Here is a 15,243-nt window from a genome sequence, read left to right as displayed (position 1 = left end):
CTTGTGCACATCCCAACGCGCACGAATATCACAGATATGTACGAAACACATTTTTGCATTTTAACGCGCAAACCGGTTCGAAAACGTACAGTCTTTTCTTTAGCGCATTTAAAATCGCATGCCAGTTATTACAAATATGACATGCATGTAACCAGGATGCTTCGAGAATGCAAGCAAACTGTTCTTAACGGAAAGTGGCCAACTTTAAGCAAAGGATGTGCTCAATATCAGGTAATCAGCTCTTGAAAATGCTACAAAAACATGTTTATTGTTCTCACCATGATCATTGCAGGTTGCTTTTCATTCAAGCTTCATATATTTTTCTGGTTTCCAGTGCCGCCACGATAATTTGTCCCGGGCGTGACATACTCGGCAGTGCTAAGGCCTCTGATGTTTTGCACTGAATTCTCGCAGCCGAATAAGTGCGTTGAACAGCGCATGACCCAAAAAGAAGAGCCGCTAATCGGTACTAGTGAGTAGCGCTGTGCTGAGGCTCTAGAGGTTGAGCCTGTCTTCAATGACCTCAGAGAAGTTCGGATGGACAGCGGCTCTTACAAGGTCAGAGGTTGCGGAGATGTTCGCATCCTTCTGCACTGGACGGTTCGCTACGCGCTGCTCCTGGTTAAGATCATGTTCAGAGGGACAAAACACATTCCTATATCGTTGCATTTGTGTGAACGAACGGCATGGAAGGACGTTAGAAATGTCTATAAAGGGCCACGTTTCGTACACTCAACTAGTCGTGAATACCATAAACAATGTTGATGGTATTCTGTGAAACAATAATATCCTTGTCTGTTGTTTACTATATGGTAAAACCTTCAAAACACGATTGATGACAAATGAATAACATTTTGGCAAATTCATCTGTCGTCAAAACTATAACTGGTATCATGCTGTGACGGATGATCTTCTGTCACGACTTTTCAAGCTGTTCAGGCCTCGCTGCTGGACTTCTGCACTGAAAAAAACAAAGCGCCTCACCTCTCGACCTCAGAACAAATTGAATGCACCTATATTTTCCCCCAAGCACCAAAGTCGTCTTGTCCTGGCAACACCGCCAATTTTGACCGTGACAGGCATACGCCGAGTAATAGGATATATGTGCCGGCGCCACTTATCCCCAATGGCCAGCACTCAATCCTTCCAAGTGAAAGCATGCGAAGACATGATGCAACGCCCAAACCAAACAGAACAACCAAAAATCGATCCTGCAGTGCGCAGCCCTGTTTTAGGGCTGCGCAAGGCTGCAAGTGTGTTCACTGACCTCGGAGCAGTCGCGATGGACCGCGGCTCTTGTGGGGGCCGGCACCACAACCCCATCCGAACTGCGCTGAACTAAACGGTCTGTTTGAGATGTGCGGAATATAGAAGACCCGTCCGTGAAGTCACGTATGTTACGGAAACGAGAGCTCGCAGTCGGGTGGTATTCGGGGAATAGCAATCGGTTTTGCGTCTGGTACGGAAAGCGGCTTGCGCTACATGAGTCCACGAAATTACTGGGGTCAGTGGCTGCTGACTGCATACGCATATGCAGTCTGAAAGAATCGTCACAGATTGTCAAGATGTGGTGCTCTCACTCTGATACATTCTCGTCATAACCGTGCTGCTTTCGTCATGTCTCTTTGCACCGGGGGGGGGGGGGGGGGGGATGAATGGTTCGCAAATCAACTTTCGCCCTCGGAAGTTTTTCTTTTCTAGGAAAACACAAACGGTTTATGCATAACGTTTTATAATAACGCCATGATCGGTGAACGTTTTTTCAGTACATACATATAAGCCTCGACCAGAAAACCTTTAAGTTTCAAGCTCCAGAAGTATCTAAAAAAAGCCACACCTCCCATTGGATCCTGTCAATTGATAGGCATACAGCTTATTTCGGCTTCCAAAACCTTCATGTTTTCTCACTCACCTTTGGTATGTGATGTGAGCAGATGGAGAGCACAATTACACAAAGTAGCGTTATACCAATGCGCGAATGACACAGAGTATGAGGACGGTTGAGAGACCACGTTCGCCATAAACATTCCCATTTTGGTCAAATGGGCACAGGCATTCCACAGGCACTTCTTCAGACAGCCGGCCTCCGAGTAGCCGGGATCGTCGCGACTTGGCCGCCGACACACGCTGACCAACCACAGCCTCCGCGCCGTCACGCGGTAGCCAATGACGCGGCCGTGCCTCAGCTCGATGCCCCGCGTCGCGGGCGCGGGCTTGTCGATCTGCGGCTCGGGCAGGTCGCCGCCGTTCGGCTCCTCCGGACCGTGCACGAGCAGCCGGTAGATGACGTTGTCGGATGCTGTGATGAAGAGAGTGGGCACTCCCAATACCAGCCTGACTAATGGACTACGGCCGCGCCGGTAGAGCGCCGCGCTCGGCTCCAATGTCAGGCAGCGCATGGGGGTCTATCGGAGCAGGTTCCTCTGTGGGTAGAAGTGCTGTCGCCTGACGCCATGCATGCCGGCTCGAAGGATGTCATGGCCTACACTCAGCGCACTATGCATGCTAAGTATAATTTCGAGAGTGTTTTCATTGTAGTAGGCTGCTACTAAGAGCGATCGCTTAGCCAGGAGGCTGTACAGGTCGATGGCCAAGCTGTCGACGATCGGTGCGTCGGAACAAAGCGTTAGCCGCTGAAACGGCACCAACCCCCGAACTATGGTCGGGCTGGCCGGCTCCATGCAGCACTCTCGCGTCTGCTGCCACACCAGCGTTACCACCAGCAGCAGCAGTGCCGAGCAGACCGTCCAGTGCAGTAGAGTGTATACGGCGCTGCGACGCCGACCTCCGCCAGACCCATCGCCTATCGGGGCTGCTCCGACGAAAGTGAAGACACCAAGACCGTCCATAGATTCGGCGCAACGTACAACACTGCGGAATATATTGGTGTGTCTGGTGTTCTGGTTACACGCTGTGCAAGACGTTTGGTAGTGTCCCAGTACGTTCTTCTGGCCAAAGGACACTAATCGCACCAACAACAATGGGCCACAACCAGAGACTGCTTTTATCAATCTGAGATCGGTGGAACAGGCTGCCTCTAATGGACTTGAGGCGACCTTAATCAATGGGGAAAAAGGCACTCACAGCAAAGATAAAAATGATGCAGGTTTTTAAGCTGGTGTAAGCCTGCAGGAGTCTTCACTGACCTCGGAGTAGTCGGGATGGACTGCGGCTCTTGTGGGGGCCGGCGTCACAGCCTCATCCGAACTGCACTGATTTAAATGGTCTGTTTGAGATGTGCGCATTATAGGAGACCCGTCCGTGAAGTCACGTATGTCACGGAAACGAGAGCTGGCAGTCGGTTGTTGTTCGGAGAATAGTAATGGGCCTTGTGTCTGGTACGGGAAGTGGCTTGCACTACATCAGCCCACGAAATCAGTGGGGCAGCGGCTGCTGACTGCATGCACAGGCGCAGTCTGAAAGGATCGTCACAGGTTGCCACGATGTGGTGCTCTCACTCTGATTCATTCTCGTCATAACCATGCTGCTTTCGTCAGGTCTCTTTGCACGGGGTGGGGAATGAATGGTTCGCCAATCAACTTTCGCCCTCGCAAGTTTTTCTTTTCTAGGAAAACACAAAGGGGTTATGCATAACGTTTTGAGGCGCCATGATTGGTGAACGTCTTTTCTCAGTACATACATATGCGCCTCGACGAGACAATCTTTGTCTCAAGCTCCAGAAGAATCTAAAAAAGCCACACTTCCCATTGGATCCTGTCAAATGATAGACATACAGCTTATTTCGGCTTCCAAAACCTTCATCTTTTCTCCCTTGCCTTTGGTAAGTGATGTGAGGCGATGGAAAGCACAACTACACAAAGTAGCGTTGTATGTTTTCGCATGGCTTCAGTTGTAAGGGTTAAGTGTTGACCATTGGAGAGAATTGGCGCTGGCCCATATATCCCTCTATCCGTCGCATGCCTTCCACGGTCAAACATGGTGTTGGACCGAGAACTAGTGAAAGAAGTCGGGACTTATGGAAAAATGAACGTTTATCGAATATGGTGTTAGCTCTATTGAAGGGGTGCCTTATATTTTCTTACGCAGAAACACAGCAGCAAAACCTAAGCCATTTAAGGAGTCGAGACAGTAGGGCATCCGATACAGCACAGCACTAACTGCCGATTTCACAGCAGATAAATGTGCTGAAAAACCCTTCAGTTATCTTTAAACGTGTTCAGAGGATTTGGCGTATACGAAATGCCCAGACAAAGATGTTGTTTCACACAATCCCTTCGACTTTGCCTATGGTACACAATGCCCCTAGCAGGCTTTCTTTCAGTTAGCCTTGATATCCTTCGCTTGTTTCCCAACTGCCGCCACGATCTTTCATCCTAGTAGCGTGACACGCTATCGGTGTTAATTGCCCATTACGTTAAACACTCATGTCTTGCAGCCGAATAGGTGCCTTGAACAGCGCACAATTCAAACAGAAGAGCTGGTAATCGATACTGCAGTGAGTAGCGCTTTGTTGAAGCTGTAGATTGTTGAGGGTGTCTTTAATGGCCTCACAGTGTTTCGGATGGACGACGGGCCGTACGGAGACAGGGGTTTCGGTCCGTTCATACCCTCCTGCAATGGACTGTTTGCTACGCTCTGCTGCTGAGCAAGATTTTGCTTAGAGATGCCCAATCGTTTCGTACGCGATACGATCCGAGACGTTTTAAAAATCTTCTGAAGCAGTTCTCACGCTGATCATGAAAAACACACTCAAGCACCTTGTGCACCTTGTGTAAAAACGTCAATGTTTGGTAGTTCACAAGGCAGGCCGTAGAGAGCCAGCGAAAGTTCTTTAGCAGGTCCGAAGCTTGATTATTTTTTTTTACTCCGAACGATAAGTTTTGCTGGAAAGTTGAGAGCCTTTTAAATCCTAGAGGGCATGTTTTGGGTGTCATTGTTATAAACCAAACAGCAGTATCGGATCTGAGAGCGGGCCAAGGCGCTCACCAGCGCGGAGACGACACTGAGGGGCAAGTAGTTCCTCTGATGTTATTGACCAGAGAGAGTTCCTAGGCAACAGCCAGTGATGAAAAATGCATATGAGTTTCATCTGAGAGACGGATCAAATACTAGCACTACATTTGTCATCTCTGAGCAGGGGAATGACTCATGCCCATGAAAGTTTGTGGTGGAGTTTTGGGGGAGGGGGCTGCAGAAATGTTTCGGCTTCCAAATAGCATTAGCTGGTTTTTGTCATCATTTACATTAACACGCGCTCGCATGGGGGTCAATTTAACACTCCCAAAGGTTCTTCCAGAATGGTTTCTAAACGGCGCAGCGTAGCCACACCAAGTGCTGCATAGCTGTGGACAGTTGAATAGCAAAAAGTCTCACATCGACAACTAAGATGTACCATGCAAGTTTGCTCACCTATGGCAAGTCCAAATAATACCATGGTTTCAGCGAAGGGAATTTCTGGGGAATCGTTCAATCGGATTCAACAACGGAGAGTTGGCCGAGGCCATACATGTCTAAACTACCTTCTTAGGCAGCACAAACATTGAATGAGTAAGTTACATTGACCTACGGTCAGGTGTGAATGTCAGACAGAGGTCAAAATCAATCTGCTGCACTACGCGAGGGCTTGCTGTATAGGATGGTTTCTGGTGCTCACTTCGAATTTATTGGTAACACGAACCACATTAGAACCTATGCATGGACTTTTTACAGGAAACAATAGGTCACTGACCTAAATTGACCTGGGTCAATATCTTGTTTTTTTTTTAAAGATACTGCCCAGCGTAATCTTTGTTAATCATTCAAATGCAAAACTCAAAGCAGTCTTGTGTGATTTTGTTCACCATGACCTTCAAAGGGACAAGCAAGGTCACTGACTTTAAATAAACATGCGACCATCGCTCAGAACAGTAACCTAGGTTCCAGGGTACCTCTTAAACTTTGACCTAAGTGAGTTCACGTACAGGGTAATACATCGTGTAAATTTGGTGTCCCTAACTCTCTTAGTTCGTGAGACCTCAGGGGAGCGTCAAATTGAACCCCTAGCCGAGAAAAGGGTACCCGACCGACCACACGGGCGCGTGTTAAGGTGTTCTCATCGAGACGTGGATGCACGTACTTAAATTTAAAAACGCGCAAACGTCATGGTGCCTCGACAATGTTATTTCATAATACGAACACGTGTCACTTAAATAGAAAAACTTGCGATCTAAAAAATCAATTTAAATAAACAATTATTTCCCCGTGTGCGAAGAGACATGACAAAAAGCAGCATGTTTATGACGGAACTGTTGCACAGTGAGAGCACCACCACATAGAGAGTTTTGATGATTTCACAACACTGCACACGTGTATGCAGGCAGCAGCCGCGGCCTCTGGGATATCGTGGACTGCCATAGCGTGGGCCGTTTTCAGGTCCAGACCTAAGGCCAATTACTTTTCCCCGAACACCAACCGACTACCAGCTCTCGTCTCCCGCTACAGACGTAACTTAACTGATGTGGGCTGGCGAAACAAAGACGGGTCTCCAACATCACGAACATCTCCGAGCGGACCATTCAGTGCAACACGATTCGGGTGAGGTTGTTGCGTCGTGTCCCGCCGGAGCCGCCGTCCACCCTGACTACTACGACGTCAGTGAAGACACCTGCGACTTCCACAGCCTCAGAACAGCGTTGCGCGCTGCAGCATCGATAAACGTGAAGAGTGAGCAGCAGCCGTGAAGCAGTGAAGACGCCGCGGCAGTTCAGGGCCTCAGCGCCAGGTCGAACACGGCAGAATCTATTGAGGTCATTCTCTGTGTTTGGCTTGCACGCTGTGCGAAGCGTTTATTAGTGTTGCAGTATGTTTTTTTCCGGTCAAAAGACACCAATGACACTGACAAGAATGGGTCACCCCCAACGTCTATGGCCTTATGAATCGGTGATCGGTTGGAACAGACAGTGTCTAATGGACTTGAGGTGTCCTCGATCGATGGATATGGAAGTCCATTACAGGGCAGATAATACGTGATACAAGGCTTCGTTAAGCCCATTGTTGCGCCTGCTCGAGACCTGCACACCCTGCGATGGATGCACACTGAAAACGCTCTGATGTAAAGAAACCCCTTGTCATTTTGTTAAGGACGCTACGTATTTTAGATCAGCGACGATTCGCACCTGGGGGTAGTGTGCTGGTTTGTCTGTTCCTTGAGATGTGCTCTCAAAAGAAAATCCTTGCAATGTGATTGACTCTTCCTCGGCGTTCTTAATGCATGGCTGCCTGACATGCGACACTCATAACTTGCGCGAAACGCGTCCTTTAGGTGATTGAAATGAAAAGGAGCAAGGATTTGTGGAGAGAAAAGCATGATTGCAAATTCATTTAATTGTGGGCTTCATGAGCTTGAGTGCACTGAAAAGCATAACCTGAAAACTAATGCTCTCTAAATTTGAGGTATCAGTGGCAATCTAACACAATGAAACTGGCAAAGTTCATTTTTGTTGTTAAACCGCTCCAAGACACAGCCTATTTTCGCCTGCGTCAACCCCCTACTCTTACAGATAATGGTGGATGACTTTACGTGGAGGGATACAAAATACGAGCAATTTGCATCCAGTTACCCACCAAAGATAGTGGCAACTAGGGATCATCTATCGGTAATGAGAAGGCAAGTATACGTACAAAGTGCAAAATAAAACACCGTGTCAAATGGTAGGTGCATCATCACCTACCATTTTTACGATTGTCGTATCGGCGCTTTCGTATCGTTTTCGTCGCCGAATCCTACCGTTTCGTATCGTATTTAGATGATAAAGCAATGCGAGGTAGTTACTCAATATGGTTTCCCCGCATGCTCGTTCAATTTCTATTGACGCCAGAGATAGCAGACTGGCCTTTTGCACGATTAGAGCACGGCCATGCGCTGACCTACGGCTTTAGTGTTCCACAAACAGCATAACCTTAAAGGCAAATGTGTCCTTCTTGCAACTGTTTTGCCGTCTGTCGCCGCTTCGTCTCTCCGGGGGTATGGAACTAAAAAATTCCCTTCAGCCGAAGTGAAGACACGCTTGGCAAACGACCCCGTTCGCAACATGTTTCGGAAAGGCGGTAGAGGGGGTGGTTCCATGTTTCACCGGTCTCGGACTTACAAATCGATAAAAGGGGAGTGTGGCACATTCGGGCCAGGGCAGTCTGGTTCCATATGCATGCAACACATGCTGGGAAACGAACAGAATGTTTGCACATCGTGTAAGCCGGACATGGAAGACGCCAATAGGTTCTGCAGCATTCGCCCTGGCGCCGAGGCCCTGGGCGGTCGCGGTGTCTTCACTGTCGTCGGAGCAGCCCCGATGGACGGTGGTTCTGGCGGAGGGCGGCGGTGCGGTGCCGTCCACACTCTCCTGCACTGGACGGTCAGCTCGACACTGCTGCTGCTGCTGGTGACGCTGGTGTGGCAGGAGGCGCGAGAGTACCGCACGGAGCCGGTCAGCTCGACCATAGTGCGGAGGGTGGCGCCATTCCCGCGGCTAACGCTCTGTCCCGGCACACCGATCGCTGAAGGCTTGGTCTACGATCTGTTCAGCCGCTTGGCTAACGCCTCGCTCTCAGTAGCCGAATACTACAATGAGACCACGCTCGAGATACTGCCAGGCGGGTCTAGCTCACTCAAGGTGGGTTTTCAGTACAGCGAAATCCCGGCAGCCGGAAGATATGGCGTCTGGCGACAGCGCTTCTACCTGCGGATGAAGGAACATCAATGGAGACCGATGCGCTGTTTGACATTCGAGCCGAGCGCGGCACTGCACCGGCGCGGCCGCAGTCCATTCTCAGTCAGATTGATATTGGGCGTGCCTATTCTCTTCACCAGTGTGCGCAACGTCGCCTACCGGCTGTACGTGCACGGTCCAGAGGAGCCGAACGTGGCGACCTGCTCGAGCCGCAGCTCGAAATGCCCGTGCCCGCGACGCGGAGCATCGAGCTAAGGCCCGGCCGCGTCTTCAGCTACCGCGTGACGGCGCGGCGGCGGCGGCTGGTCAACGTGCGTCGGCAGCCCTGTCGTGACGATCCCGGGTACTCGGAGGCCCGCTGTCTGAAGGAGTGCTTGTGGAGACGGCTGGCGGTGCACACCGGCTGCCGACTGCCACACATGGTGTCGGCTGGCGCATTCCTGCCCGAGCTGAGAGGCCCGCTGGACCTCCTGCCCGTCTGTACGCAAATGGCTCAGCGTCACATCTCGCGGGAGCTTCCGATCTTACCGGTCACGATCACAGAGTTGCGTTGCCTGCTCCAAAGCTTCGAGCGGAGCAGGCCACGAGTGCCCTACCGACCTACGAAGATTGCCACTGACGTCTTGTCGAAACACACCAAGGGCACTGGAGTGAGCATGGACTCGGCTACAGCCGACGAGCCACTAATACCAGGAGGACCGCCGACACCGCCGCCACCGCCACCACCGCTGCTGTTCAGACCGGAGGGGGCAGAGCGGTACGTCCCGGATAGACTCTTGGAAGATGTGCACGGCTGTATTTGTCCCAGAGCCTGTAAGGAGGTGGACTACGATATGTTTCAAAAGACTCCGCAAGCATCTGACGAGAGAAATGTCAGTTATACCACAGTACAGTACAGTACTGCCACAGTACAGTGTACTTGGCAATGGATTTGGTCGGCGATGAGATTCAGGAGGTAGTGGCCTTTATAGAAACCACGCTAGTGGCCAACATCGGTGGCTTTCTAGGTATCGTCACTGGGTTTTCCCTCTTCACCCTAGTGGACATTATAGAAGCTTTAGCAACAGGAATTTCTCGAAACAAGTGGGCTTGTCACTGCACGAAAAACGGCTGTATAAGCTCTTAAACTCTCTCAAGTACGAGGCGAGCACGAAAAAAGCAAGGAACAAAAACCGGCCGCCGAGCGGGCCGCCGCCTTCATCCGAGGACGCGCCTGCGACGGTCCTCGCTCCGCTAGCGTCTTAGCAGAGAGCATCCTCGGCGGTCCGTCCATTTTCTTTCACACCACTCGCTGTTGCCACCGCCAGTGCAAGGCTGCGTCCTCCGTCTTTGCTCAAACTATCGACATCCATGCACGAGCTGTCACCAGCCAGCGTGTGTGGGCCTTAAGATGTGTCGTTGCAAGCGCTGCGCATCTACTTCAGTGTTTTAACTCACTTACGTCCTAGCATCATGACCCTCCATATCGGCGGACAAAAATGTGGTGGGCACCACAATAGGTATTGGGGGGGGAGTTCGGACGGAACTTAAATGGCGGCGGAGGAGCATTGCCAGCTTCTTCACAACCGTCAGATACTATGCCGGCTCTGGGAGATCATGGGCACAAGTCGGTAGCACCATGAGTCTCTAGTGGGGTGCATTGTTTCTCTTCACCTGTACCCGTCTTTCTGTGAGTCCCCTTCCCGATAAAATCTATTCACCAGCTCTGTTTCATTGAGACTGAGCAAACGAGCTGGGCATGGGTACTTTTAAATCGGCGCGTTGTCGCTGGAACAATTATGTTTCCAGGTTACCGTGATCTAACACATTTTTTTATATCTTACAAGATGCACACACCAATCGTGTAGAACAGGTTCTGCATTTGTTCTACAACGCGCACGAGCATCACAGCTCTGCACGACGTACACCTCCACATATTATCGCGTAAGCCAACGTAAAAAAGTGCAATGTTTTGCTTTTGGTACACATGCCAACTGTCATAAATATAGCATGTACGTAACTAGCGTGTTTCAAGAATGCAGGTCAACTGTTCCGAACAGGAAAAGCTGGAAAGTGCGTCAAATACTGCGTCCAAAATTAATGCAATGGCCTCTTAGAAATGTTGCCAAAAATTGTCCTGCGTTTAAAAATTTGCTCGAGGCGTGATACACTCATCAGTGCTAATGGCCCCTGATGTTTTGCTCTAAGTTCTTGCAGCCGAAGAGGTGCGTTGAACAGCGTAGAACACGAACAGAGGAGCCGTTAATCGATTCTGCGGTGATTACCGTTGTTTTGAGGCTCATGGGCGGTTCAGGATGTGTTTTTATTTTTATATTAAAGATTTGTTCCTGAGCTACTTGGATGAATGGATTTCTGGGATGAGAGCTCACGCTAAGCAGTGCTTGTTGTGTAAGCCCTGACCCCTACCACCCGATCGCGCAATTCCATGTCATCGGCAAAAATTGGTGGTGAAAGCTTAACGCGCCACACTGCTCGGCACGGCTGGTCCTGCCCTCCGACGTCCACTGACCTTCAGCACCACTGCCGCCCCTGACCGAAGGCCCTACCTGTCAAGGGCAATTAGCGAACTCCCTAACCCGTCTAGAACCGATTCCGCCACACGTGGGTGGATTTGAAGGCAGGCCGTCTAACTAACTGAGTCACTGGGACGGCCAAAATTGTTTGGAAAATTTTGGACAAAACAGGCCGCATCTCTAAGCATGATTTCAACCAGAAGCAGCGCAGAGCGGACCGCCTAGGCAGTAGGCTGTGACCGGCTCCGCTGTCTCCGTGTTTGCACTGACCTCAGAGTAGTCCAGATGGACAGCGGCTCTTACGGGACCAGGGGTTGCAGAGCCGTTCACACCCTACTGCACTGCACGGTCTGCTCTGCGCTGCTGCTGACTGAGATCATGCTTAGAGATGCGGAAAGTTTTGTTAAGTTAGGTTAGGTTAGGTGAGGTGAGGTGAGGTGAGGTGAGGTGAGGTGAGGTGAGGTGAGGTGAGGTGAGGTGAGGTGAGGTGAGGTGAGTAGGTTAGGTGAGGTTAGGTTAGTAGGTTAGGTTAGGTTAGGTTAGATTAGGTTAGGTTAGGTTAGGTTAGGTTAGGTTAGGTTAGTTTAGGTTTGGCTAGGTTAGGTTAGGTTTATAATTAGACCTGATGTTCCATTTCTGTCTCACTTCGACGAAGCAACGGAAAAGGCTCTGCGCGTCCAGAAAGACTCCACGCGACGTCGCGTAGAGTCTCAATCAATCTCAGCCTGCGAGCTCTCGATCTCAGCGACATCGGTCGGATGAAAGTGTGCCACGGCTGGAAGGCGACGGGTAAACTCTGGCTCAGCGACCGCGGATAGCTATTCCGCGCGAAGGCCAGGCTCTCCCCACCCTCACGCTTATCAGGTACAAAGGGGTGGGCTCACCCTACCCTCACGCTTATCAGGTGCAAAGGGGTGGGTTCACACCACCCTCACGCTCATCACGTGCAAAGGGGCAGGCTTACTCCACCCTCACGCTTATCAGGCACAAAGGGCAGGGTCATTCCACCCTCACGCTCATCAGGCACAAAGGGGAAACCCATCCCAGCCTCACTCTCATCAGACACAGGGGGGGGGGGGGGGGGGGCTCATCCCACACTCACGCTCATCAGGACACAAAGGACAGGCTCATCCCACTCTCATGCCCATCAGACACAAAGGATCAGCAGCCAGCTCAGCGAAAGGACAAAATGCGACACAAGGGAAGTAACAACTGTATTTATTCGCTGGCGCTGTGTTGGACCGGGATTAGAGGCTTGCTTAAATTGCAGGATTCAGTTCAATCCATTCCGCTATTCAACATCACAGCTTTCCCGCCAGTGTGTCTCATCACGAATGCTAAATCACGAATTACGAGTTTGAATTCTACACTAAAGCATTACTCCCCAAGCTGCAAAGCATTACTCACCAAGCTTGACAGCAATAAGGCTGAAGTATATTTTGTTTCGGGTGTATTCCAAGCATAGCAGGAGCAATGACAGCGTCGGGGTGAAAAGCCGATTCATCCATTAACCGATGGATGCTATGGACACCGACTGCGGCCAGTGGTGCGCATCGGTGCGGCGCACCACCATTGGACGAAATTGTCAAGTCCTGAACACCATGGGCAGGAACGAGAAACCCTTCTTTAAAAGCCTTTGTCTTAACCTTTTGAATACATGGACGTCTGGGATCAGAGCGCACGCTAAGCAGTGTTCGTGGCGTGGGCTATGATCCCCCTATCCGATCGTGGAAGTCCAGACCAACGGTAAAACTTTGCGGCAAAAGACTACGTGGCGTTTTGCCGAGCACGGTTCGTCTTTCTCGTTGTCGTCACCTGACCTTTGGCTCGGCCGCCGCCACCAGCCGCGGGCATTCCCAGTCCGGGGCAACGAGCCTCGCATAGCTAATAACTCGAATCCGCCCAGCCACGAGTGGATGAATCGAAGCCCGAAGGCAGCCGTTGTAACAAACTGAACCACGAGAACGAACCAAGGGGGCCATTTGCAGCATGCAATCACATCTTTCGCAGCATGCTTCATAACCCACACAGAACCAAACCGAATCATTTTCGGCACACACTGACGTGACTTGATCAGCATGCACTAAACTGATCCCCGTCAAGGGTTGTACCAACAAAGACACCCGCAGCTTCGCTCCCACACCGTACGCGTTTTCGTCCGAGTGGCTGTCCTCATGCCGGCGGGGGTCTGAAGGTGGATCGATGGTCTTGCACTCCTCAGAATATGTTCCGTCCATAAAACTGTGTTGTGCGTGCAATACAAACGCTAAAATGGTCGCTGCACTGCCTACTTATCTGGCGATGCCCTAGAACCCCTTACGAACCCACGGTAACGGCACGTGGCTTGATCGAAGCTCCCCGTAGTTGGCGGGTAGGTGCCAAGGCGAAGCGCTCCGCCAGCCGCAGGATCGGGCTATTCTGCGCCCACCCCCCCCCCCTGAGCGTTACCGAATAGCACAAGAAGCCATTTTTTATTTTGCGACTGGCACCATTCAACAGAACGTACTAAAATGCGCTAATGTTTCGCTCTCATAGTCCGTGGGATTAAAGACAAAGGGGCAATGCGTGGCCGATACAACAGAATACATGCTATCTTGTACATGGCGCAAGTCGCTCTAACGTTCCGCTGACATCGGATCCACTAAGACGGGAGACTCCCTAATCTCGGACAAGATGGCTCTCGCACGCGTGCAGACTGTGGCCTAGGCGTCATCCTCCGTCACAGTGGTAGAGCTTACTTTGGATTCTGGAGAGACGGGGCCGCTGTACTAGCCCTCTCTGACAGACCGACACAGACGACCTCTGTGACATGTCTGCTGTGCCAGAACCTCTCTGACCGACCGACACAGACGACCTCTGTGACGTGCCCTGCAGTGCCAGCGCCTTCTGACCGATCGACACAGAAGATCTCTGTGACCTGTCTGGTGTGCTAGCACCTCTCTGACAGACCGACACAGACGATCTCTGTGACGTGCCTGCAGTGCCAGCGCCTTTCTGACGCAGCATATTGCCTGCATCGATAGTAGGTGCTTACGCCCAACCCCTAACGGAAGACAGCAAAACGGAATAGGAAGAAACTAGTCGACCTAAAAATGCCTTACTAACCCAGCGATAATTTTTTAAGGCTTAGAGTTTGTACAGAAACCGTTAACATTTGAGAGCAAGGCTCATCCTGGCAACACTTATCCAGGAAGGTTTGAGGCAGATTCCAGCAAATGGATGGCGAAGCAAACCGGAAACAATGTACGAGTAATGAAAAGGCGACACCTACATTCATCTACCGGCTTTTGAGCCCGTCGACAAGATGGTATTCGGTATTGGTTCAGTACTGACACAAGGATAGCGGAAAAGAGAAAGCTCGACGAGCTCCTCCGTCGGCATCCTGAGCTCGTCATTGGAAAGTTCCAGATAACACGGGCGGCACGAGATGTCCGGTTCAGGCGGTCCCGAGTGAATCGGACATCAAAGCCACTTTTCAAACGTTCCGAAACTCCGGGACTGTAACAGATACGTAAGACAGTTAGGTCGACCGTGAAAAGCCAACAGATAACATGGTTTTAAAAGGAAGAGCCACGTGCTAATGGCCACTAACGCCGAACGTCTAAAAATCGTTTATGTGTCTGGACGCCGCAAATGCTGACGGGCTGTTTGTTTGTCAATGTTTGTATTTGCCCGCACAGCACTGGAAAACTGTTTTTGATTGAAGTCCCTTCGGCAAGATTAAGATAAGATTCCGAGTTACAGGATGTCATTGGCGAAATGTTTGTACTTTTGCGAGATATTTGGTGTCACATTCGTGAAATTAGAGCAATTTATGACAGACCACAGTCACACAACACTTTAGGCTTGGTATTGGTGTGTACTCGCGAACAGTTGCAGCGTCTTCTAGTATATGACATGTCTCGGAACATTGACATGAGCAAGGTAAGGCGCCAAAAGTTTCCAAACATAGTAGTTGGACTCCGGGTAGTTAATACTAGGTGACAAAGTTGTACTACAAAATATACTGTATCAGTGCTAACGTCACTGACCGGTGGTGGCAGTGTTATTTTCCACGACCGCCA

General features: G+C 50.6%; 1 protein-coding gene across 1 annotated transcript in view; it reads left to right on the top strand.

Annotated features, from left to right (window-relative positions):
• The first annotated feature begins 2,658 nt into the window (after positions 1–2,658).
• The window catches only part of LOC119094558 (delta(3,5)-Delta(2,4)-dienoyl-CoA isomerase, mitochondrial-like), a 15,436-nt gene continuing 2,851 nt past the window's right edge, over positions 2,659–15,243 (top strand). Inside the window, exon 1 of the mRNA XM_037217619.1 lies at positions 2,659–2,755. Within this exon, the coding sequence (XP_037073514.1) occupies positions 2,659–2,755 (97 nt within the window). The remainder of the gene's footprint in view (positions 2,756–15,243) is intronic.

Source organism: Pollicipes pollicipes, unplaced genomic scaffold, assembly GCF_011947565.3.
Source record: "Pollicipes pollicipes isolate AB1234 unplaced genomic scaffold, Ppol_2.1 Scaffold_4002;HRSCAF=4701_pilon_pilon_pilon, whole genome shotgun sequence".
Classification (NCBI taxonomy): Eukaryota; Metazoa; Arthropoda; class Thecostraca; order Pollicipedomorpha; family Pollicipedidae; genus Pollicipes; species Pollicipes pollicipes.
Note: the sequence above shows the minus strand (reverse complement) of the source record. Positions and strands in the feature narration are given on the sequence as shown.